The 25831-nt window shown below is 35.4% G+C and overlaps 1 protein-coding gene across 1 annotated transcript; it reads right to left on the bottom strand.

Moving 5' to 3' along the window:
* Positions 1-10775: 10775 nt before the first annotated feature.
* On the bottom strand, positions 10776-25577 carry LOC121431640 (caspase-6-like). The gene is made up of 6 exons (XM_041629238.1): positions 25506-25577; positions 22685-23020; positions 21318-21562; positions 20210-20385; positions 19209-19365; positions 10776-17700 (listed from the first exon to the last, which is right to left on the bottom strand). The coding sequence occupies exons 2-6, from the start codon at positions 22849-22851 to the stop codon at positions 17465-17467; spliced, it is 981 nt and encodes a 326-aa protein (XP_041485172.1). The 5' UTR covers positions 22852-23020; positions 25506-25577; the 3' UTR covers positions 10776-17464.
* Positions 25578-25831: the final 254 nt, after the last annotated feature.

Raw genomic sequence — 25831 nt, 5'->3', positions numbered from 1 at the left:
AGGAATCGAGGAATAGTAGGCCTGAATAATTGATTTTCCATTCAAAATTATGCAATTTTCTATTATTGTTTCCATAGGCCTAGTATTCCCGTCCTCTCATTTAATAGATCATATAATTAAAGATACGTATTAAAATGCAATCCCTCTCTTCGCCTTTCTTTTCCTCATCTAAAACAGCAACAACCTTGTTTTATATTTTTAATTTGACTTATTACTCATTCAATAATTTGTGGGCATATTCTTTACTGCTTTGGTTGTGATTTTTTTCTTCAGTTCTTGTATAGCAGAATATGTGTACTTTTATATCATAAGCCTAAGCAAATTAGCGCAAATTATAAATATGATCAAGTTCTGATCAATTCATGATTTGCAAATTGTTTTTCTGGTCAGTGGTTGAAGTTCATGGATATAGAGTCTGGCTTCCGCAAAAACGATAATCCCTCTTTTCACGGTTTCCTATTCTCGTTGACGAAAAACACACTGAAAATGAGGAAACATTGTTTCCTGGAATGTTGTGGAAAATAGTGTTCTGAGTTGACATAATAACATGTTCAAATATAGCCCCGCCTTGCCACCTCAGTCTCTTTCTGTCGGGTACGTCTCTATTCGTCTCTCTCCTCTCATTTTCCATTCTCTTTTCTTCCATTCTGTATCTTTCTCTCCCATCTCTTCAAAACCTTCTTTCTAGTCACATGTCCTTCACCCCTCTCTCTTTTCATTTATTATATTTTTTATTTCCCTTTCCCCTTCTTTTTCTTTCGTTCTCAATGTTACATCTCTTGATCTGCACCATCCCCTTTGCATTCAATTTACGATGGTCTCCTCTTTCTTTCTTTCTTTCTTTCTTTCTTTCTGTCTCTCTCCCTTCCTTTCTACCTCCCTATCTCCCTTCCTTCCTTCCTTCTTTCTGATTCTGGTTTTCCTCAACCACCCCACCCACCCCCAAGTAAATTTTACCCCTTTTAATTATTCCGAAAATTATGTATGTATCACTGTCAGACAGCATTGAGGGGGGGGGGTGGGACGTGGACCCCAACAGATTCCACGCCAAGAAAAAGAAAGGGGAAAGGAAAAGGGGGAGAAATGTGATATTATTTTATGAAGATATGTCAAACTATATCACAAAATAAGATTTTCATATTGAAGTGGAGTAAACATTTTCTCACTCGCTTGTAAGTTGTTTTTTAATATAAAAAATTCCCCATGCAGCACCATGTTTACCCTCTAAAAAGTTTTGGCTCATTACGCCACTGAAATTATTTTTCTTGAAGACCTTTCTTGTGACAGTGACCCCTTTAATATTATGAATGGCTCAGCCTCTACTCCCTCTTTGTTTTAACGTGTACATGTATCTCAACAGTCATGAAAAACGAACAAGGGATATATATCACCAAGAGCTTAAACGATAGATTATTGAAGCCTCAGAGATAAAATGGATGGGAAACAAGTTTTGGATGGGATGAGAATCATTAATTTACGTATACAGTGCCTTTTCTACAGGATGCAATTCGCTGTATGAAGATGGTAGAGATATTACGAATTCAAATCACATGTTTGGATTTGGAAAACTGTGACGTGACCAGTTCATTTTCAGTTCATTGAACCATGGACCTGAACAGTAAATTCGGCCAGTGGCTTTTTGAACCCTGAAGTTTTGTTTTATTCTTCCTCATTTCTGCCAAAAGAGGGAGACATTCAGAAATGCGAATGGGCGTGATGAAAGTTCTGACCAATGAGAGCAGAGCGTATGCAGCAGAGCGACCACTCACAAGTCTTCTCGGGAAGGTGCCTGCGCAGTGCATAGGAAAGCGCTGGGTAACAGCACTGATCAGTGGGTAACAGGTGCACACCACAACATGGCAAGGCTGTTAGCGTTCTGCTCGATCTCGATTTGCGACTAGTCTGCGTGCAAACCCTTCACCCGAATTAAGGGTCTGAATTGCAGCCTACTCATGCCTCATGTAATGAAGTTTCAACACGGCGGATTGACGGCGGAGGAGGCAGGTCATGGCTGCGGGCTTCCCTTGATTTTTCAATCTATATCTCGGATTTATTTAGGATTTTCTGGATTTATTAACTGGACATACGTGCCTGTCTGATAGATACATACATTGGAATACTATTTGGATTTGTCAAAGGTCTCGGTAAGCAAACTTTCTGGGTCTTGCAACTTTCATGCACAACTAACACAAATTTGATTTTCCCGCCAAATATCGGCGCGTGGTCATTATGACCGACACGTCGTCATTGATGATGGATTCCGATCACATTGGTCAAAATAGTGGGGGAGATAATTGGTCTGTCGTTAATAACAAAACAGTAAGAAGAAAAAAGAGAAAAGTGAGAGAAGGCAGTAGCCAGAACATAGAGAATTTATCACCATGTCGAGGGGACTCGTCCTCGGATGGAAATGACCAATCAGTTTTTCAAACTCCAACTGCCTCCTCCAACCATAATAATATGACGGTATTAATTATGCCCATTGCCAAAGAAAGGTCACTGAGAAATGTTAATATGCGGACAGTTGCGAATGCAATCCATAATTGTTCTGGATCAGCACCTGCAAACATGAACTTCTTTAGGTCAGGCATTCTTATCAAGTGTGTAAATACTAGACAGTATAAGTTACTACATGACATTGAGGATATTGGTAACATACCGGTTAAAGCCATTGATAGAACAATCACGCTAAAAGGTGTTATCTCTGACATCCCCACGGAAATGTCAGAGGAAGAATTACTCGCTGAGTTGAAATCACAACATGTAGTAAATGTAAAGAGAATTATGAGAAAGGGAAATAATAGGCCTAATGGTGCAAACAACAAAGAAACAAATTACCCTACTCGCAGCTTAATCATTTCCTTCGAAAAGGTGAAAACTCTACCAAAAGAGATTGCCTTGTGCTACCAGAAAAAAGAAGTAAAACAATACATCCCCCGACTTATCCGTTGCTTCCAATGTCAACGATTTGGACATACAATAGCTAATTGTCGCCAAAAACTTAGATGCGTTCGGTGTGGAGGTGAACATCCATTTGAGGAATGCAATCGCAAGGAAGAGCGAAACTGCGTTAATTGTGGAGGTAACCACTCAGCCGCCTTTAGAGGATGTGAAGAAGCAATTAAGGCAAAAGAAATCTTAAAGATTAAGGTTGTCAATAAAATGAACTATGCACAGGCGCTCAAAAAATACAATGGGATGCAAAATGACAAAAATCTTGCTAATAATGATAGCGCGCCCTCCTATGCACAGGCTGTCAAGCCTAACTCCAAAAATGCTCAAAAAGACATTGGAAGCAAGGAAAGTCGACCGAATGAGATAACAATCGAGGCTGAAATTCATGATTCAACTTCAATTCATGAATCTGCACAAGTGGATCTCCCTGGCCCAACCCTAGTAGAAAATAAAGTGAAACAGGTTGAAACTAATAGATATATGCCAACCCCCCTGGTAAAAGAGAATTTCTTGATGTCAGCATCCAATGAAGATCTAATTACTTTCTTTGTAAAATTGTTTATGATTTTCTTCAAAGAACATTCAGAAGCCGAAGTTGTAACTCTCATTGAGTCTTCTGTTGAAAAACTTATGGCTACCAATTCATCAAGAGCGAGCTAATTAATTCATTCATGACTGCACTTTTAGTCCTACAATGGAATGCACAAAGTATGATTGGACACGGTGATGAGTTAATAAAGTATTTAGAATGTAATAAGAATACACCTTTCCACCTCATCTGCATTCAAGAAACGTGGTTTTCAGAGGAACATATACTCCACATCCCGAATTATAGCTGCTTCGCTAGAAATAGAGATAAGCAGCGAGGTGGTGGATGTGCATTATATGTTCACGACTCTGTTCACTACGATTATCCTACAATACATGCAGATATAGAAATGCAATTGATAAATTTATATATGCATAATTTTACTTTATCCGTTGTCAATTATTATAATCCTTGTAAGAGAATAGACGAAAACATTCTAAATACTTTATTGCGCCATGTTAAGGACACTACGAAATTGTTATTATTAGGGGACTTTAACTCCCACAATACACTTTGGGGAAGCGATACAACAGATAATAATGGGCTCTTGATAGAAGACTTCCTTATGCATCATGATTTGATGGTTCTTAATGATGGTTCAGGTACAAGATTGAATCCTGTAACAGGAAAAACCTCATGTTTAGATCTATCTATCATCTCCACTTCCTTAGCTACGAACTGTCATTGGTACACCCTTCCTAATAAATTTGGAAGTGATCACTTTCCAGTTATAACAGAAATATATACCGGTAAACAGATCTCGAAACAAGACGAAGACAGAGAGACTAAATACAAATGGTCCCTGAAAGGCATGAACTGGAATAATTTTAGTAATATATGAGAGAAAAACTATAAACAATATTATATGAATAATACTATTGATGTTAATATTCTTTATGAAAGATTTATGGACATTTTAGCAATGTCTCTAAATGAATCGGCACCCATTAAGAAAAGGGCGCATCGCAATCCAGTCCCATGGTGGACAAAGAAATGTTCCTTAAAAATCAAAGAAAGGAATAAAGCGAAAAATAAATTAAGAAAATGTCTATCAACTGAGAACCTGATTAGTTATAAGCAAAAGAAAGCTGAAGCTCAAAAAGAAATTCGACTTGCCAAACGTCAGTATTGGCAGTTATACTGCTCTAAATTGAGTCGCTTCACTCCACTTGGTCAAATTTGGCGTTTTGTTAAAAGATTGAAAGGTGTGCCTAATCCAACAAGGCGTAACATGCCTGTATTGTTCTTAGAGAATGGAGAAACGCTTCTCAGTGATACAGACAAAGCCAACGCTTTTGCTCGATCTTTTGTACAAGTTGGAGAAACTACCAATGCTGACAGTTCGGATAAAGAGATCAATAGGCAGTTTGAAAATCTTCCTTTCGAGAACACAGGTAACATGCCTCTAGCAATCAACGAACAATTTCAGATGATAGAGTTAGAAAGTATCCTACAAAGTAAGAAACCCTCAACTCCAGGAGAAGATGGAATAGGTTATCAAGTGTACGAGCACCTGCCGGAGTCCCTTAAACATATGATGTTATATGTTATAAATGGGATCTGGGAAACCGGTACAATACCAGTGCCATGCAAGCACTCCATACTTATTCCCATGTTAAAGCATGACAAAAACCCATCCAAAACAGATTCTTATCGACCCATTGCACTCACGTCTTGTTTCATCAAAATTATGGAAAGTATGGTAAAAAAACGACTTCAAATGTACCTTGAAAAACACGTTTTACTATCTCCTATACAGAATGGATTCCGCAAAGGTCGAGGAACAATTGATAACATTGTTCATCTTGAGAATGAAATTCAAAAGAATTTGAAAACTGGCGTTAAAACATTAGCAATCTTTATAGACATAAAGAAAGCATTTGACTCCCTATGGACAAAGGGACTCCTAGTCAAATTAAGTAAATTAGGTCTTACAGGAAACATTCTACTTTTCTTAAAAAATCTATTGACACATCGCACTATTCAAGTTCGAGTAGGGGATCATCTTTCTAACATTATGGAAACCAATAATGGAATTCCTCAAGGCAGTAGCCTAAGTCCTGAATTATTTAATATTATGGTGCACGATATTCCAATTTCACCAACCATCCACAATATCCTTTATGCCGATGATTGTGTAATATGGAAATCTGCCAATGATATAAGAGAGGGTACCAAAGAAATCCAGGAATATCTAAATATACTTTATGATTGGTTTCTCTCTTGGGGAATGATAATTTCTTGTGAAAAGACGGTTCCCGTACTTTTTTCTCATTCCCCTCGATATGATCCATGTCTCGAGATATATTTGGGGGACAACCTCCTAACGCCAAGGAAGGAGTACAAATATCTTGGTACTATTTTCGACTCTAGGCTAACATGGAGACCCCACATACATGAAGTAGTTCAAAGATGTAAAAAGAGAATTAACATTTTGAAATGCTTATCTTATGCCAATTTCTGTGGTAATGTTGGAGAACTACTCCACGTATACCGGGCAATTATTCGGTCACTCATGGATTATTCATGTGAGGCTTATGACTCTGCAACCACAAATGTTAAAAATATTCTTAACTCCTGCCAATATCAGGCACTCGCCATATGCGCGGGAGCAAAAAGGGGCACTTCCCTTCGAACTCTTCAAGTAGAACTTGGAGAAATGCCCCTAGATATACGACGTGAAATGCTGAGCGTAAGACTCAAGAAACGCATAGATAGTATACTAAATCATCCATTGAAACAAGATCTTCAAGACTGTTGGCAGTTTCAGTTTTACTCTGACAAGAACACGAGGAAGCCGTTCGGGGAAAGAATATCGAAATTACCCCAACCTCTCCAATATGAAATTGAATATATGTACTCATATACTTTTATACCTTATTGGCATTACCGGTCACCAATAATATCCACGGAGATATCTGATTATATATCGAAAAGTGACAATTTAACATTCCAGAAACAAACAAGTCTTGAATTAATACACAAGAAGTGGTCTAACTTCTTACAAATCTTCACTGATGGTTCGAAGTCTCCTGAAACAGGAAAAGCAGCAGCAGCATTTCACGTACCCTATTACAAATATATACATTCAATGAGACTCCAAGATAATACATCGTCTTATAGATCAGAGCTTGCAGCGATTATACTAGCATTAAATTGGTTGAACCAGTTACCTGGCCTTTATACAGGAGCGGTCGTATTTTGTGATTCACTCAGCGCACTAGAGGCAATCAAAACTAAAAAAGAAACTAACTTTGTGAATGAAATTTTGTTAATGTATACACAATTGTATAATAAAGGAATAACAGTGTATTTTGAATGGATCCCAGGTCATTGTGTTATCAGGAACAATGAGGTGGTGGATATCGCAGCCAAACAAGGTTTACGGCACAGCCAAATTGATGTAAATAACAAAATTAGTAAGCATGAATCAAACTGCATTCTTAAAACGTACTTCACACAAATATGGCAAAAAAATGGGATGAAACACTATCACCTTTGAAGGACATTCAAAAATCAGTTTCGAAAACTTTCAAATGTGTTCTAAACCAGAGATATAGCACATCTATTTTACATTGTCTCCGAATGAACAATATTGATCTTAACGAGAATAGACGGCTTGTCAACAATCATGAAACAGGTCTATGCTCATTCTGTGCTGTGCCGGAAACAACTCTCCACTATCTCACAAAATGTCCAGAATACTCACAAGAAAGGGAAAGGCTCTTACTTGAAATAAATGAAAGCGAATTGGATATAAAGAGACTTCTCAATTCAGCAGAGTACTCGCATCAAAAAGCTTTGGTATCCTTCGTAAGAAGGACCCAAAGATTCACATAGTATATTCGAGTCATTATTGTTAATTGAAATAATTGAACGTTGTATTAGTTCCATTCATATATGAATATTGATGTGTTTGTTGAGTCTTATAAACCCATGTTGGAAAAATATATATATATAATTATATACGTGTTAGATATGAATGCATTACATATATGTCTTCCGTATGATCTTATTAATTTGTAAATATTTGATATATTGAACAAGCTATGAGATTTGAAAATTAACCCAATGCACGATAACTGCACAAGACTCAGAACGTTTGTTTTGTCTCGAACCTAACCATTTGTATTAACATAGAGCTATTTTGAAACTCGGTTGAAGGAGATCATTTCGTCAACAGACATCACACAGCCTTGACTGGTATTGGGGGGGCCTAAGGCTACGCATGCGCATCATGCAGTAGCTGAGAAACCTGATCAATGTACCGATCCGGGCTTGGCCAGAAAATACATCTGAAGTGGTTAAGTGATTTGTGATGACAGTCTGTTGTGAATCTCCAAAATTGCGCGAATAATGCAGCGCCGTACCTGACTTTTACTGAATTGATTTAAGTACAGAAAAATTTATAAATAAAATTACCGCAAATTATGCTGGCGCAAATATTCACTACTGAATGACACGCGCCGTATAAGCTAAAACAACAACAACAACAACAATGAAGGCCCCCTCAGTTTTGTATGTGCTAGTCTTTGCGTGGAGATACACTTGTTGATCAAGGTTTCAATCAGGGTCTGTGCCTGCAGACTAATTGAGATCGCAGTAAAAATGCTTAGACTTGGTAGAACTTGTGCTTTTAGTGATACTATTAGTTGATTTCAAGGCACCTATTACATTAAAAAGAAAAAAAAAGGGAATTCTCGTTCATCCTCCTTTTCTCCATCCAGCTTCCCTCCCCGCCCCCATTTTGATGCATTTATGATTTGGATTATTTCAAACGAAAACTGGAATAGAACACAGCAGAGAAAAGAAAAAAAAGTGGGGGCCCGATTATATAGAAAATTGTGCTTTTCAAATGAAGCAACAAGGCCCCAAGCTCAATCTTGAATGAATGTAAGTTTCACTCTGAACTCGGTGTGTTACTGTAATGCTAATGACTTTGTATTGAATTCTTTACATGGTTTATATATGATCCGGCGGGATATACATCCAATCCTAGTTTATAACATTGGCTTGCCATTATCTTATTTTGTATGTATTAAGTTGAGAAATGGTCACGATGATAAAAAAGAAAGATAACAAAATACTAATTTGGTTAGCAAAGTTTGTATTTCAAAATAAAAATACCATCAATTTTATTTGGGAAGTGTATTTTTCTCTTTAAATTATATTCTCTCCGTACCTTTTATAAAATCATCTTCTTCTTCCTTTTGAATCTCTTTATTTGCTCTTCCTACAATGGTTGTACACAGAGGGCAGTTCCCCCATAAGTTTTGAAAACTTACATTATTTCCTATTTTTTTAATTCAAATTTTACCAAGAAGTGCACAAAACCCTTCAATTTTACTCTAGAAATGGAAAAGCGCCCTCATGACACGCTCGATCGCTTTGCTTACTCACTATTTAGTTTCTTATAAAATTTGTTTGCATTGGCTTGCTCATCTCCCTGGACAAATTTACTGCGTTCTCCTCCTTCCTCCTTCTTTTCTTCTTCCTCTTCTTCAGCTCAATCTTGAATGCATGTAATTTTCACTCTAAACTCGGTGTGTTACTGTAATGCTCATGACTTTGGATGGTGACAACATTGGCTTGCCATTATTTTATTTTTGCATGTATTAAGTTGAGAAATTATCACGATGATAAAAAGAAAGATAAGAAAATGCTAATTTGTATTTCAAATCAAAATACCATTAATTTTATATGGGAATTCTATTTTCTCTTTAAATTACATTCTCTCCGTACCTTTTATAAAATCATCTTCTTCTTCCTCTTGAATCTCTTTATTTGCTCTTCCTCCAATGGTATTGCACAGAGGAAGGGGGGGGGGGGGCGGGGACAGAGAGCAGTTCCCCCATAAATTTTGAAAACTTACATTGTTTCCTATTTTTTTAATTTAAATTTTACCAAGAAGTCGTGCATAAAATCCTTCAATTTCACTTTGGAAAATGGAAAAGTGCCCTCATGACATGCTCGATCGCTTTGCTTACTCACTTTTTAGTTTCTTATAAAATTGGTTTGCATTGGTTTGCACATCTCCCTGGACAAATTTACTGCGTTCTCCTTCTTCCTCCTTCTTTTCTTCCTCCTCTTCTTCAGCTCAATCTTGAATGCATGTAATTTTCACTCTGAACTCGGTGTGTTACTGTAATGCTCATGACTTTGGACTAAATTGTTTACATGGTGACAACATTGGCTTGCCATTATTTTATTTTGCATATATCAAGTTGAGAAATTATCACGATGATAAAAAGAAAGATAAGAAAATGCTAATTTGTATTTCAAATCAAAATACCATTAATTTTATATGGGAATTCTATTTTCTCTTTAAATTACATTCTCTCCGTACCTTTTATAAAATCATCTTCTTCTTCCTCTTGAATCTCTTTATTTGCTCTTCCTCCAATGGTATTGCACAGAGGAAGGGGGGGGGGCGGGGACAGAGAGCAGTTCCCCCATAAATTTTGAAACCTTACATTGTTTCCTATTTTTTTATATTTAAATTTTACCAAGAAGTCGTGCACAAAACCCTTCAATTTCACTTTGGAAAATGGAAAAGCGCCCTCATGACACGCTCGATCGCTTTGCTTACTCGCTTTTTAGTTTCTTATAAAATTTGTTTGCATTGGTTTGCACATCCCCTGGAAAAATTTACTTTGTTCTTCTTCTTGATTCCTTTCTCCTCTTCTTCATCCTCTTCTCCTCCTTCCTCTCATCTTTTTCCTCCCCCCCGCAACCTTCCCATCATTTCCTCTACCTCTCCAAGGCTGGGATGTTTTTAAACAAATAAACACTCCATTATTTGTAAAACAGTAATCATTTATTATGAACTTACATACAGACCATTCACTGAGATAAAAAATTCTAATGATTCCATCTTACGAAATATGCTATAAATTTTGGCCAAACAATAGAACATAAAAACATAATCATTATCGATTCTGATTAAATAAACTGACAACTATATTTAGAAAGAAAAACAATTAGCTTACACTCTATCTCTTCCTTAACTATTAATTGTAATTTTCATCATTTACCTATGCTATAATCTAATTTTAATTTTTGCAAGCTCTTTTGAAAAGCAGTAACAGACTTAAGAGATTACTCTTGGTAAGTAAAACCAGGAACGGAAAACAATAATTAATGAATAAGAAAATACAACTTAGAAGAACCATATTTATCTATTTTCCCCAAAGGCTAATACTGTAGTGTGCTGAACTTTTTACTATCGCCCCAAAATATGATTCTAATCCTAACCAATGATGATGAATATCATAGAGATATTAAAGAACAAGTAATGCCAGGTTGCATACACATTTCCAACTTCAGGAATGTTACCATGGAGATCGGATATCTCCATGATTCTACAATTTACTTGTCCTCCTTCAAGCCCCCCCCCCAAAAAAAAACACACACACCCTGCATGTGGCTAAGCTTTTGGCCACCAAAAGAAACTTTTCTATTACTTTTTAATCATAGGGTAATGCACAAAATCACTTCAAATAAATATATTAAAAACACACACAGGGCTAATGTATAGAATTCACTTACACAACTAGATTCAGATGAAAATACTAGTATACATTTATAAATAAATAATTCTTATTTTATGAAGCATGCACTGATGAATAAATGTAAAATTGACTTGGTTTTACCTAATCTATATACCTGTTAAGTACTTGGAATTATGTAATGGAAATACACAAGGCAAATAAAGGAGAGCTAAGAGGGAAGGAGAGGAGGAGAGAGGGAGAGAGAGAGTGGCAAAGAGACAAAAGTGGGGCTTGAGAAATGGAGAAATGGGGAGAGGGATGGCAAAAGAGAGAACAAAATAAAGGAGGACCCTATATTATGGTACCTTTCCCATTAAATTATTCAATTATTTAATATATCACCTTTCCAGTTCATTTGTGACCTAAATATCAATCATGCCACGTCATATACACAAATACTAATTGCGTCATTTGTATGATAGTACAAGTACTGGAAACATGAAACATATACTCTTATCATTGAATAATATATCACTTGTACAGTACATCTTAAAGTAATTCAGTAGTCATTGCTTCACAATGAACATGATCTGACTAACTATGACTTTTGATATCTGAATAAAAAAATAAAAAAGGTAAATTTGCTGGTGAATTGTACTATTTCACCAAGATACAACAGATGTACATTTGCAGATTGAATTAAAGGTAGAAGGGTAGACAGTTTGTTGTCAGTCAGGAATGACAAAGTGACCCATCATTATACTACTGTATTCATACCTGAGATAATTCTAATTAAACAGTCTAAAAATAAAGCAAGCAGTAGCATAAATGATATATATTGGCAAACTAGCCTACTAACTCAACTACTTATTTACAAATAAAATTTTAGCAGAGTACCATACCTGTCATGAAAGAGAAACATAGGTAATATAAAATATTTTCAGAGAGTAAATGCACAAAGCACCACTTATTAATTGAAAGAATCCATTTCTTAAAAATGAATTTATGTGTTGCAAACTCGAAAAGTCACAAATATCTTTGCATCAATTTTTCACTATCTAAGGGTGTGTTCAATGTTGGCTTCCAAATTTTAATGAAAACATGAATCATGATAGAAAACGTGATTACAAAACACTGATATAATCCGAAACAAAGGGTGTGTTGTATGTCCACCATTCCTGGTCGTAAAAATAAACATCTTTCAAATCATGATTCAGAGGAAATTTTAACGTAAAAAAAGACGCGTTTGTAAACGTGATCAGCTCATATTTTACGACCTTCAGCATCGAGAAAGCGACATTGAACATGATTGTGTTTTGAAACGTCTTTAAATTTGCTCTCACAGTGGAAGCCTATACAAGCAGGTGCCAGAATTGATCTTTCTTGTGATGAGTCAAACTGGGCAATAAAGCTGTGCTAACAAAAACTAGAAATTTAAAGACTGACAAATAATCAGCTTTATATTTTTGATACTTAACAGTGCACTGCTGATTGTGTGTGTGTTCTGTGTTTTGTAATTGAGTTTTCAATCATGATTCATGTTGCTGTTTAAATTTGAAAATCAACATTGAACACACCCTACATTTTCTATAAAAAACGCAACCATGATTAATGTAATTGGATGAGATTTAATTAATAAGCGACTCATTCAATCATATATATGAAACAGATGTCACAATTAAACACAACTTGTTTGCAATTTTCTGCATTTTATGTAAAACATTTCACTTCACCCGATCAATCTCTATAGATGCGGAATAACTTGAGATGAATAAAGCTGGGAGAACTGAGAGAACACTTAAATTATGAGTTGAAATAATTATGATCAACTGGCAGACCAAACAAATACATGTAGCCACTAAAAAATGGGGGGGGGGGGGGCAAAACGAGCAAATGTTATGGGTGATTAACAATTGACTTCAGTACGCCAGGCTATCCATACCATAAAAAAAACACACTTGTAAGAAATTCCAACAACTGTTGATAAAAAATGTCAAAACCATAATTTTTAGGAAGAAAATTTCCACACACCTAAGATAACAGTGTTAAAGAAAATTTTGGCAGGAATAGCTTGCCATATTTTAAATTCAATCAGGCTTGGTCTCAGTGGTAGATGCAGCTTACCCCTTGATGAACATTAAAAAAAAGTAATATGTAAACTTAATTAGATCTAAAGACAATATTCCATGAAGGTTTTTTAGCACCTTAATTTCTCCCACTGCAATGTAACAGTGGTGTTAAAACCTACACCATCAGTTTCTACAGAGAACCACACCAATCAATTCATGGGTGTTAGATACACCATTGGTGTATCATAGCACATTCCATCTGTTGTATTAACACTATAAGGCGTTTTGTTCATGGTGTCTCTTAGAATGTTGTCCTATTAGAACACTGACCGGTGTTGCTCTTTTAAAACATTATAGCATTTACAATTTACATTCCCTTTGGCAATTAATTGTATGAGTCTGAAATACCACTATGTTACAAAAGTACATCAAAAAATTATTGAGTAGTTAGACATTGGTGCCTATCAACTTAGGAAAGACTACTATAATTACATAATACATGATTTTAACTGCATTTGGCGGAATAAATCAAGGTTTGAAAATGAAACTTTAAGGAGAGGGCAATCTTACACTACTCAATTTTCATTTGAATTATGCATTCATTCACATGAAAAGTGAATAAAAAATTTCCAGGGATGTAATTTGGACCATTCATTGAATTAAACACAAGAAACCTTTACAATACAAATTACTGGATGCTATGAAAACTTAGGGAAGCAAAAAATATTCTCATTCACAGTGAAAAAATAATATATTAACTTTGAATACAAGAGCAAGCTAAACAGATAAATAAATCTTAAACACACATTCTTAACACAACAAGGAGAAGACAAAAGATGACATGGCAATGAAGAAATTATATTTAGAATCAAAATGAAAGCCACAGCACAGAAATAGCCCTATATCAATACAAAAACCTGTACATGATGTAAAGTGGTGCTCAAAAACTAGTGAACCCCACCAGAAAATGAACATATTTCAATGTGTTCAAGTTCTGTCATGTTTAAGACAATTAATTGTGAAGTCAGGTGATAAAATATTACATTCAATAAAGTTTGCCTCTCTGGGCATGCCGAACAACACTGTACTGTTGTTGTTTACATTCAACAAGAAGGAGTGCATATGTTGGGATTTGAAAACTTTTGAGCAAAACTGTATATTTTGCTGATTTTTGGATTTTCTCTAAACACATTCAGAACCAAGTGCATATTAATCACAAGAGCATTATTTTGGTTCTCAAGCTTGCAACTGCTGATATCTAGAAAGCACAAACACAACACAAAACATTGCGTGATCCCATCTGCATATCCAGCTGTGTACGGGACTGTAGGTTCTCTGCAGTTTTGTTAACACTGGACAGAGTGGCTTGCCATAACCTATTGTACTAAAACAAGATGGTCCGTATTCAGAACTCGAGTTTAATTTAAATTCTGGTCTTAAGTTGTGGATTAACTATGGACAGTCAATTTTGACACAATTCTCTGACAGCAGAGCTTCAATTAATCAGCTCATTTGAGACTAAAACCATTCCTAACTGTCTGGGACTGATGACAGTTGTCTCCACAATTAAAGAATGAGGAAAGACCACAGTAAACATCATCATCATCATCATCTGCTATAATCTTCAAGGAGCTCTACAGCCTATCTTGAAGATGAAATCATGAGATCATATAATGTAAATAAAATTAAGACATTTGGGCGTTTTTGGCTTCCCATAATTTTAACAGAGAGAGAGAGACCATGATCTAAGTTAAACTGGACTTGAGAAAACTGGGTTATGAATTTAAAGCTTTGGGGAAGCAATTAAAAATATGCTTTTTAAGGAGAAAGACAAAGATCTCCTGAGACCCGTCTTACAAAGAGCTGCAATTGATCTAAATAAATTCAAACTGTGATTGATAAGGATGAGCAAATTGCAGCTGAAACATCACGATCATCCATGACACTACTTGGTTGGACAATTGATTATGCCTCGACCCTTCTATATGAAAGTTCCTTTTATACTACTACTACTACTAATAATAATAACAGCATATTTACCCAGGGTAGCCACTTCAGTTCCGAAAACTGTTCTCCAAGCGGGCCCTGCTATTATTATTGCCCGGCTAAGCTAGGCTACTGATTCAGGTGCACACAGCTATTTGAGGAATAATTTCCTGCCGATACCCATTTACCTCACCAGGGTTGATTGGAGCAGTGTGGATAAATTTCTTGCTGAAGGAAAATATGTCATGGCTAGGATTCGAACCCACAACCCTCTGTTTGAAAGGCAAGAGTCAGAACAACTAGACCACGATGCGCCCACTACTAAGGATAAATACAGAACTAAAAGGCAGTGGCTTGCATTGCAAATCAAAATACTGCTAATACTTCATTACTTATAATGATAATGGCTACTCATACTCATACCCTGGATGGTGAAATCATAACAAAACAACACTTGAGTTTTACAGCATTTTCTTGCAAGAGATTAAGTAGTTATTTTTGACAAATATTTTGTGATTTTAATACAATCACCAGCATCACACGAACCTCTTCATAATGAAATAAATATAAGAGAGTGAATACTCATGGTATTGACAATTGTCTAAATTTCCACATACCTTAACAAAAAAGAAGAAATACAAAATCGTGAAAATTAGGCAGGAAAGGAAAAGAATTTCATTAAATTCATAAAAAAATGAAATGGTAAGAATGATATGAATGAAAATTTGATATTACATTTTTAAAGATATAAATTGCACAGATTTGATGCCTTACTTGTAATCACTTTTCATTTCAACAATCTATAAATGGAAGTAACTTTACAGGCATTTCGAAATTTTCACAAGCAGTAACAATTTGAAATATTTTTTTTTACTGATTTCAGTAACAGTGCAGTACTACATGTCTATTGAACCAATTCTACCTGAAGCTGTATCGCCTTTTTCTAAGATTCAGTAGATGTCTTTAGAATTCAAATTCACTTAATAAATAAAAAAAAATAGGGAAAAGCATATGTAAAATTAATATTGAATAATAACAATATTCAAATATGCAAAATATAGCACTAAGTACAATGTTTGTAAGTGCTGCATACTAATACTCTAACTTTAGCATGGCTACAATGTGTCAGATGCATAAAAAGTAGCAAACAAAAGCTTTTGCTAGTAAGTTCAAGCAATCGCTAACCGACTGCTAGCATTTCCTTGATGGTTAAGCTACGAATAGAAAACGTATGCATAAAGCGAGCATTTCGCTTGTGCATTTAAGCACTTGCTTGGGTTTTTAAAGCTCTGTCATTGTAGCTTGATCGTTTGCTTAATAAGGGTATTCGCGTTTTTGAAATCATGTTAAAACACTTGCAAGAGAGCCCTAAAGTGTATCGTAACCTACATGTCCTTGTTTTCTTCCTAATAAGTGCAAACCAAATGCAACATATATAAATTTATCTAAAAGAAACAAGTTTGTTTGACACCACGTCTGAGGAAAAGATCTTATAGGAAAATATTGGTAATTTGCACTGCCACACCTTTGTGTTCGAGTCCCGCCTTTTCTGTGAGTCTTGTTTGCACCAGCGTGATGTCGCTATTGATCAAACAGCTAGCAATTGCTTTCTGAAGGCAAGAAAAGGATTCAAGCACTAGCATTGGTATTTGCATATGAAATAAAGCAATTGCTGAAGCATGATCTTTTGCTTGACTAGCTTTTACTTATGCTTGAAGCAATTGCTACTTTTCATTCATCTGACCCATTAACTCTGATTGGGTATTTGAGCAAAAATGTGGTTTGTTTGATATTCCCTCAGAGTAGTAATGTTTTCATTATTATTATTTTCATTAATTATAATTACTATTATCATCATCATTAGCCTGGCTGTAGCCCCACTGCAATACCCTCCAAGATACAGACATATCAGGAATGAATATTCCTAACAGCTACCCATTTACCTCACCTGGGTTGAGTGCAGCACAATGTGAATAAATATCCTTCTGAATGACACTATGGCTAGGTTTTGAACCCCTGACCCTCTCTTTAAAAGGCATGAGTCACAACCACCAGACTACAAATGCTAATGATGAATATCAACAAAAATAAATAACATAATAGTCATCAAGCAATCTCATTGGCAAATGGTGCACATTTAGGTAATAACTAGGAATATACATGTAAGGGGTCTTATATGGGCCTACAGTTGGTTGATAATAATATTAGCTTCTTCCTAGAACTTAGAAATCTAATTTTGCAAAAAACAATAAAACGGTCACAACTCAACAACCATTCTTTGACAATATGGGGAACATGTTTATAAAAGAATTGCACAGTTTCTAGTGCTTGCGAATATCACTGATGCTACACTACCATACAAGGGATTGCAAGCATCATTTCTTGGGATGGAATATCAGTTTCCTCGTCAGCATCGACATGTAGCAAGGCATCTGTTTCTTGCCTATCATGCGTTGGTCTAAGCAGCGTTCCACGGCACGTTGCGAGATGAGTTGATTGACTAGAGTGAGGATCTCGGTGAATTCCATGGTTGTACCGTGAAGGGCCAGCACCTTGGCGAGGGCTTGGATGTACCACGAGCCGTATGCTGTGTCTCGATGCGAGTAGTAACCTAAAGAATCATGAAAAATTATAAAAAGGTTTTTAAAGGTCCAGTCCACCCCGGAAAATTGTTGATTTGAATTGATAGAGAAAAATCAAACAAACATAACGCTGCAAATTTCATCGAAATCGGAAGTAAAATATGAAAGTTATGACATTTTTAAGTTTCGCTTTATTTTTCACAAAACAGTTAAATCATGTACAACTCAGCGGTATGCAAATGAGAGAGTCGATGATGAGAATCACTCACTATTATTTTTTCCTTGAATAATACAATATTTCAATTTTTACACATTTGACAATAAGGACCCACTTAACTTAACCATAAACTATTAAAACAATGGTAATTCCACATGTTCAGGTAGAAAATAACTTTGTTTCACTTGACAAGGAGGAGAAAATTAGAATATTTCATATACTAAAATACAAAAGAAATAGTGAGTGGATGACGTCATCAGTCTGCCAATTTGAATACCGACCAGGATGTACATATAACTGTTTCGTGAGAAACTTTAAGATGTCATAACTTTATTTTACATCTGATTTTGATGAAATTTTCAGTGTTTTGCTTGTCAGATTTTTCTCCATTTTCTCAAATCAACTTTTTGTTGGGGTGGACTTGTCCTTTAAGTTTAAGGTTTAACTTTTATCATCATCATAACTTTGTTGTTTCTCAACCAACTGATTACATTTTTTCTTTAAAACAGCACTTCCCTATCCTTTTATTGATTAATCAAACTTTATTTTCTCTCTGTGGCTTCATCTTCCTTTAAAAATTTAAGAATAAACTCAAGTGTAAAGTTCTCAGTTCTCACAATGTCAACTGTTTAATACAAGCTTTTTTTGCTGCAGCTTAAACTGAACCGCACATTATTAGAGGACGAGGTTCGAAAAATATCTACCCACGATATGATCTTCAAAACCATATTTACTTATATACCTATAAAGATCCTAATCAATGATTTAAATAATGACATATATACCATGAAAGGAAATTAACTTTATCAAGCTCTGGGCTCTGTCTTAAAATGAGTTACGATCGATTCAATCAACCACAACTATGGATGGCCAGCAACGTCAAATCTAAAATGCAAATTTGTCCAAAATATTTTCTAGATAGGATGTATATTCAAACAGTCATTGTTCTCTTGAAGATGCAGTGTGATTTGCTTTGTTTACTAAGGAGATCGTGTAAAATTCCTATAGAAAACAATTTGGCATAGATGGATTTCCATACAGGTGATATTGATTGGATCAATGGTAACTCTTTGTAAGACGGAGCCCTGAAATGAAATAACGTCCTTAGCAGCAATGGCAAGAAAACATAATAAATAATAACCAACTATATTTTCATAGTACCGCTTCAACTTCAGTAAAAATGCTCAATGTGCTTTTAAGAAAACTAAGAGAGAGGGGGAAAGAGAGAGAGAGATAAAGAGAGAAAGGGAACAGTCATTCAAATGCCTGATGATGCAAATAGGAATTCAGGTTGCTCTTTAGGGAGAATCAATTGATTACCTTGTACGACCGAGTAAGATAAGAGCATATCTGCTGCTGCAGGGATAGTGGGTCTGGTGCCGCTATCTGTTACTGTTACCCATTCTTCCTCTGGTGCAGCAGAATCTGTTACATCAGGGGGCTCTACACCTATCTCGTGTCTCTCTCCTCTACATGCCTACAGAAAAATGAATAATAATGGGCATTTTTAATTAAAACAATGTAGTAAGAAGGAGTATATTCTACATAAAAAAGCCAGAAGTTGTATATTCTACATAAAAAAAAAATCATCGTCTTCATCATTGGCACCGCTATCACCTTCATAGCCATCATCATCATTACCGATATCATGACCAATCATCATCATCATGACCAACACCATCCTCACTACCACCACCACCAGCATCATCATCACCACCATCATCATCACCATCCTCCTCCTCATCATCATCAACAAATCAACATATCATCATCATCAACATATCATCATCAACATATCATCATCATCATCATCATCATCCTCATCTTCCTTATCATCATCTCCATCATCATCATCATCATCCTCATCATCATCTCCATCATCATCATCATCATCACCACCATCATCAACATCACCATCATCATCATCATCATCATCATCAACATCACCATCATCCTCATCCTCATCATCATCTCCATTATCATCATCATCATCATCATCATCATCACCACCACCATCATCATGATCACCATCAACATCATCAAATATTAAAGTCACCAAGAACGGGTCACTGCTTTCTGCACTGGGAGGTTTGTCCATCTCTCCATTCTTTCTGTCGTGACCATCCTCCTTAATACATTTCTTCTCTACAAGACTATGTGTATTTCAATCTACCTTTTTCCTCACTATCACCCACTTTTCTTTCTATTCTTTTCCACAAGCACAATAATTATATTTGATTGTTCATCTAACAATCCATTCAAATTGAATGGCCAACTTGTATTACTAGATTAAACCATGAATCATTCAATATAAAGCATACCTGTATTAAGAATAACTTCGGCTTTCCTATAAGAGTTGGGCATTTTTCTCCTCTGAAGAACTCAAAAAGCTCTTGTAATTCCAATGTTGAGTCCCTTGCGTATATGATACCGTCATCTCCATGGGTTAAGAAGACGCACATAAAACAGTCCCTATCGGTGTGATCCGCTTTAGCCGCTATTTATCAGAAAAGTAATATTCCGTTTATAACACACTTAGTGACTAGAGTATTCATAACCTTTTCAAATCTATTCATTATATAAATACATTAAATTCAAATAATGGTGCTGAAAACTTCATAAAAAAATATATCAGAGGTTATACGTGTTAAAACAAGTATTTACAAGCAGTATACATATGAGGGAAGTGACGATGTAAATGTAACATGTTCACTCCCTTAGTTCTTTTATTTATGAAATTTGTTTTTGCTTATTTATTTATTTTTTTAGCTGATCTGTTACTGTGCAAGTTCTCTACCATTATTTATGATGGCATTTACATGCTTAATGTTTTGTCTGTGCAAAATACTGCATCAATATGACAAACGGGGTGTCAAATCTTTTCCAGTAAAAACTGCAAAAGAACAGAGCTGCCAAACTTAATTGTCGAAAAATCCTCCTCTTCATTCCTTTTTATCCTATTTTCAAACCTGAAACTTTTCTTTAAAATAAAAAAATATATACCAAACATCATCATTCTTCAAATGCTATTTCTATGGAAAAAAAATCTTATTTTGTGTCACTTTCTCTTTAAAGATCCTACTAAAACGGATAAAAATCTACTAATTGGCAGCTCTAACATACCAATTAAAATATAGTTGATCTAACAACTACTACTAATGCCACTACTGTAGAGTAATTCATTTGAGTCTTCAGACGCTCTGCTTGAAACCCTTTAATTTAAAAAAAAATCCTTGGGTTAAGATCTAGAGTGGAAGTATCAATTTTTTTATTGCTTTGAAATAGTGGATACGAGAATAAAAAACAATTATTGTTAACAGTCTTGGCAGGTTCCTGATACCAATTATAGATAAGTTTCACAACAAGTAAAGCTTCAAATAAAAATCTTTGACCCCTTATATTTCCAACAAAACATGAAGATAATCTTACCTAGTTCAAGATTCCTCCGAAGCTCTGTAGCCGATGCATCTTGGAAGACCAAGACCTGAAATCCTAGTCGTCCTAGATGGAGCTTGAGATTGTCCACATCATGGTTAGTTCCTACTCTCTGATTCATTCCAGTACGCCAGTCAAAGTTTTCATGATTAAAGATAACGGCCATGCCACGCTCCTTGTGGTTCATATTGTAGTAGAGTAGGCGAGTTGTGTCTTCATTTGTCAACGAGTCCAGAAAACTGTTTATGTAAAAACAAAAATATAAATACTTGGGTATGTGTGTGTGTACATTTGTGACCTGCCACCCGAAACCAACAATAAGTCGATCAAAATGAATATTGAGATTTTTATTGAGCTTGAAAATTCACTTCCTAGGCTTTAGAGTGATATATAATATGTTAAAATTGACCAACAATAACCATTACAAGTGCTTGAATGAATGCAAAGGAAATTCAGCAAGAGCTCAAAAAATAAGGATAAAACAAGGTTTGAAGTTTGGGTTCACTCAAGCATGAGGTATGCATATATGTAATCTCAGTGAAACTTCCAAGCAGTCTGAAAAAGTAGTGTCCTAGAAACTCTTGTATCTTTTCTCGTATTTAACTTCACAACTTCAAATTGTCACAGTATGAAGAAGAATTGCTCTTTCAGATGAGCTATTTTTTGAAATTTTTGCTTTTTGGAGACTAAATCATTATTTTGGCTTTTTACAAAGAACCTTACCTGGCGACTTATTGGTGATTTTGGGGTGGTACATGTAGGTCACATTTGATTTTTAAAAATTCATTTATGACAAAGGATCAAGCTTACTTATTTTTATCCATAAGAGGAGACACAGGGGTTGTAACTTTAATACATAAAGCTGGATTCCAGGCTAAGTAAACGTTAATATTGGACCATATATGCTTTTTCTGGAATGGCATAATAATGACATAAACTAGGACTTTATGCATTGAACAATGATTTGGAAAGAATTTCTTTGAGATCAAAGTGGACTGCTATAACGTCATTAAATTATGTTACATCGTATCCAAATGCTGTGAAATAATAAAACTGTGAGAAAAGAGAGTATGCCGATATCACCAACCCCAAAAAGATATGAGGAAACATAGCAGCAACTCCAATCAATTCTTACATGTATCTTAAACAATGTGGGGGAGAATTGCCCTTTGCCCTTGCCCCTCACATATATTATTTTCACTCTGCTAAAGATGCATCTTTTAATAATTCTAAGCACTACAATATACATGTATCAAACTTTTGTTGCTGGAGATATTTTAAGATGCTTTGTAAATTGTTTTTAAAGATAGAGCACGATTCAGTCAAAAATACCCCTAAAAATAAAGGATCTTGAACCATACCCTGGGAATCTAAAGGTTTCTTCCTTTGAAGCTCTTTCTCTGGTCCTGCTGGCGTTGTCATGGAGGAGAGCGAAGGGTGATCTATGTGACCCCCTGGCATCTGCTTCTATACCATCCGTCTCCTCAGGAGGTGACGCAATGGCTTGATCGACCTCTGGTTTATCCATTGATGATGAGTTCTAGCTCAATGAATGTATTCCGGTTCGATGAACGATTTCTTGTTCAGGAGATCTAGTTCAATGACCAAGTTCTACAGTAGTTCCGATTCGGAAGAAATCTAATGAACCTATATCAGAAATGGGTATTATCCAATCCTTATAATGTTTCTCAGTATTCCTGTATAAATTGACAGAGAAAACAGAAGAATATTGTTGAATGTTGAAGAACTGGTGGACGATGGGCGATGGCTTGCTTATTTTGCTACATTCATTTTTTTTTCACACTGAACCAGAGCTGCCAACCTGAAAAGGAACATTTCAGTATTTTTGAGCTGAAAATCAGTATTTCGGTGATGAAATCAGTATTTAAAAAAATACCATAGGACCACACATACAGCTGAAACTTTCGAAATCAGTATTTTACATGAAACTATCAGTATTCTTCTCACTTTTCAGTATTAAATAATGAAAATCAGTACTAATTGGAAGCTTTGCTGAACCAATGGACATCATATTGATCAAATTGTCATTGATTTCATGGGATGTCCAAAGAGGCCTAAATTTAGGAAAAATATGTTTTTAACAAGTGAATTGACAAATGAATCTCAATAATCATATTGTTTTATTTTTCATTTTTATTTTTTTTCAATGGTCTCACTCGATTCCTCAGATCGTATTGCACATAGTCTACCATCATGTTGTTGCAAATTAAATTAAATTGTGGACATGTATTTTTACCACTCAAGAACCAAATAGAAATTGTAAACACTTTTATCTCAAACTTAGTTTCTTTGTCTCTTTGGGAAGATGGAAAAATCAATCGTAAATATGTAACTGTTAGCTTAAATAGTAAAATCAAATACGAATAATTGGAATTACCAGTTAATACAAATTACAGAGCAACCATCTTCTTGGAATTTGTGTTGAAAATTCCCATTTTTAATTTATTTGACAAACATTGATGTGCGCTGTCGTTGTTAGCATGCACTTAATGAAAAGTGAAAGGGGGAAGTACAGAGATTTCATTGATTTTATTTTTGTAGAGCAGTAGATTCTAATTTTCAACAGAATCAAAAAGTGAATACTATTAAATCTACTACATGTAGATCGTCATGCATCACGTACAACAAAACACCATTAATATACAATACAAAAAACATGGTCATTGCCAGTATCATGAAATAGAGAACCTTTGTTCACTTCGTACACTAAAGCAGCGCTTTACTCAGTCAAACAAAGGCATTGCATTGGTTTCATTCCAACTCCATTCACTTTGTACGGTATAGAATTTACATAATGTCACGAAAAAAGAAAATTGTAATTTTTCAATTTCTGTTTTAAAAGTAGAATTAGTTTATGCACCCAGTGTCCACAGCTTCGAGAATGGACTGGATAAGTATTGGAGATGTGAACCAGTGAAGTACAAGCTTGAGGCTAACCCGGCACCAGGACATGATCCGGCCAACAGCTACAGCCAACCTAGGCTAAAGTCTAGGAGACAGAAATATTTTGGAGCTGACAGAGTCTTTCTTACTTAGTTACACTGGGTTCAGACTTCAGAAGTATCCATAAGACCATAAATAAGTAAAAATTAAAATAATTCAATTTACTTTCTTAAAAGCCAAGACGATGAATAGCTAGTGTGTAGGTCTACTGCTGATTATCAAGTTAATGGAAACTGATAATATTAAATCAAGGTGCATTTGGCAGTCTACTAGCACTTGTTCACTGCTACCACCCTGCCTGTGGGGAATCTACAGGTAGGACTGGTATGCCAATGTTGTACAGAGCACACACTTTAAAAAATCATTAAAATATCACTTTTGTGACCAAAATTACTAATTTCCATATAGAGTCTAGTAGCAAAATTATTTTCATTCTTGGGGAAAAGTTTTGGAAAGTATTCACGAGAGCGCTCAAAAACGTGAATTTTGGGCATATTTTTGTGTACGCCCTCTATTGGTGGAAAATAATATGGCAAGAAAATTTTCATTTCATTTTTTGATCTCTATTTTTAATGAAGAAAAATGATTTAAAGAATCAAATTTAAATAAGAGCCAAGATTTGTATGAATAATACTATAGGTACTGGAAACTGTCAGTGTATAAAAAATCAAACATTTGCCCCAAAGAAAAAGAGAAAATAAGCCAAACATTGCCACCCTTATTTTGCCACACATGGAGATATAACTTACTGAGAACAAGGTTATATCATAACCTTGTTCATTGAATGAGTGTCTACTACTAGGCCTGGTAGAAAAGAACAAGCTTCAACATGTTCAACATTGCAACAAGAGAAAATATGCCAAACATTACATTGCCATCCATATTTCACCACACAGGTAATAATAGAAACAGAGAAGAAGGTTATATCAAAACCTTGCTCATCGAATGATTGCTCAGTGAGTGAGGCCGTCAGTCGCTCGTCTCAAGACAAGTCTCAGAGTCAGACTCGGATAGTCACTCAATTAAGCTAGGTGCAAACACAGAGATATATGAGTGGGACTAATCCAGGAATTCTAAGTCCTTCTTCAGCTCCAAGTCCAACTGTAAACTGTCTGTCTGTGAAGACCGAAATTGAATTCAAATTTTAATCATTCCATTGATAAATGTACGAGTTATTATTGTGAATTTATAGATCATCAACTCATAATAATTAATTACCTAAATTCTTGCAATACCCCGCAGTGATTAGTCAAATTTTTCCGAAATTCGTCATCGTAAAACTGAAAGTAGAAGGAAGAAAATATGTTTATCCAAATTTCTAGGTATTGATGGTACTTCTGAAGTTTAAAATGAAATTGAAAAAAAACATACAGTTTTATTATGCTAAAAAAAAAATTAAGTATGTAATACTTTTCCGGCGAAGGTCCACCGAGCTACACCTTCCGAGGGGCGAATTTGAAAGTGTAAGGGGGAGGAGCACAGGGAAAAAAGGTGCACATTGTTTTTTTCGAAAGGGCACTATCTTAGAAGAAAGAAAACAGACA

This window comes from Lytechinus variegatus, chromosome 18 (assembly GCF_018143015.1).
Source record: "Lytechinus variegatus isolate NC3 chromosome 18, Lvar_3.0, whole genome shotgun sequence".
Lineage (NCBI taxonomy): Eukaryota > Metazoa > Echinodermata > Echinoidea > Temnopleuroida > Toxopneustidae > Lytechinus > Lytechinus variegatus.
This window is presented reverse-complemented; position numbering and strand designations above follow the sequence as displayed.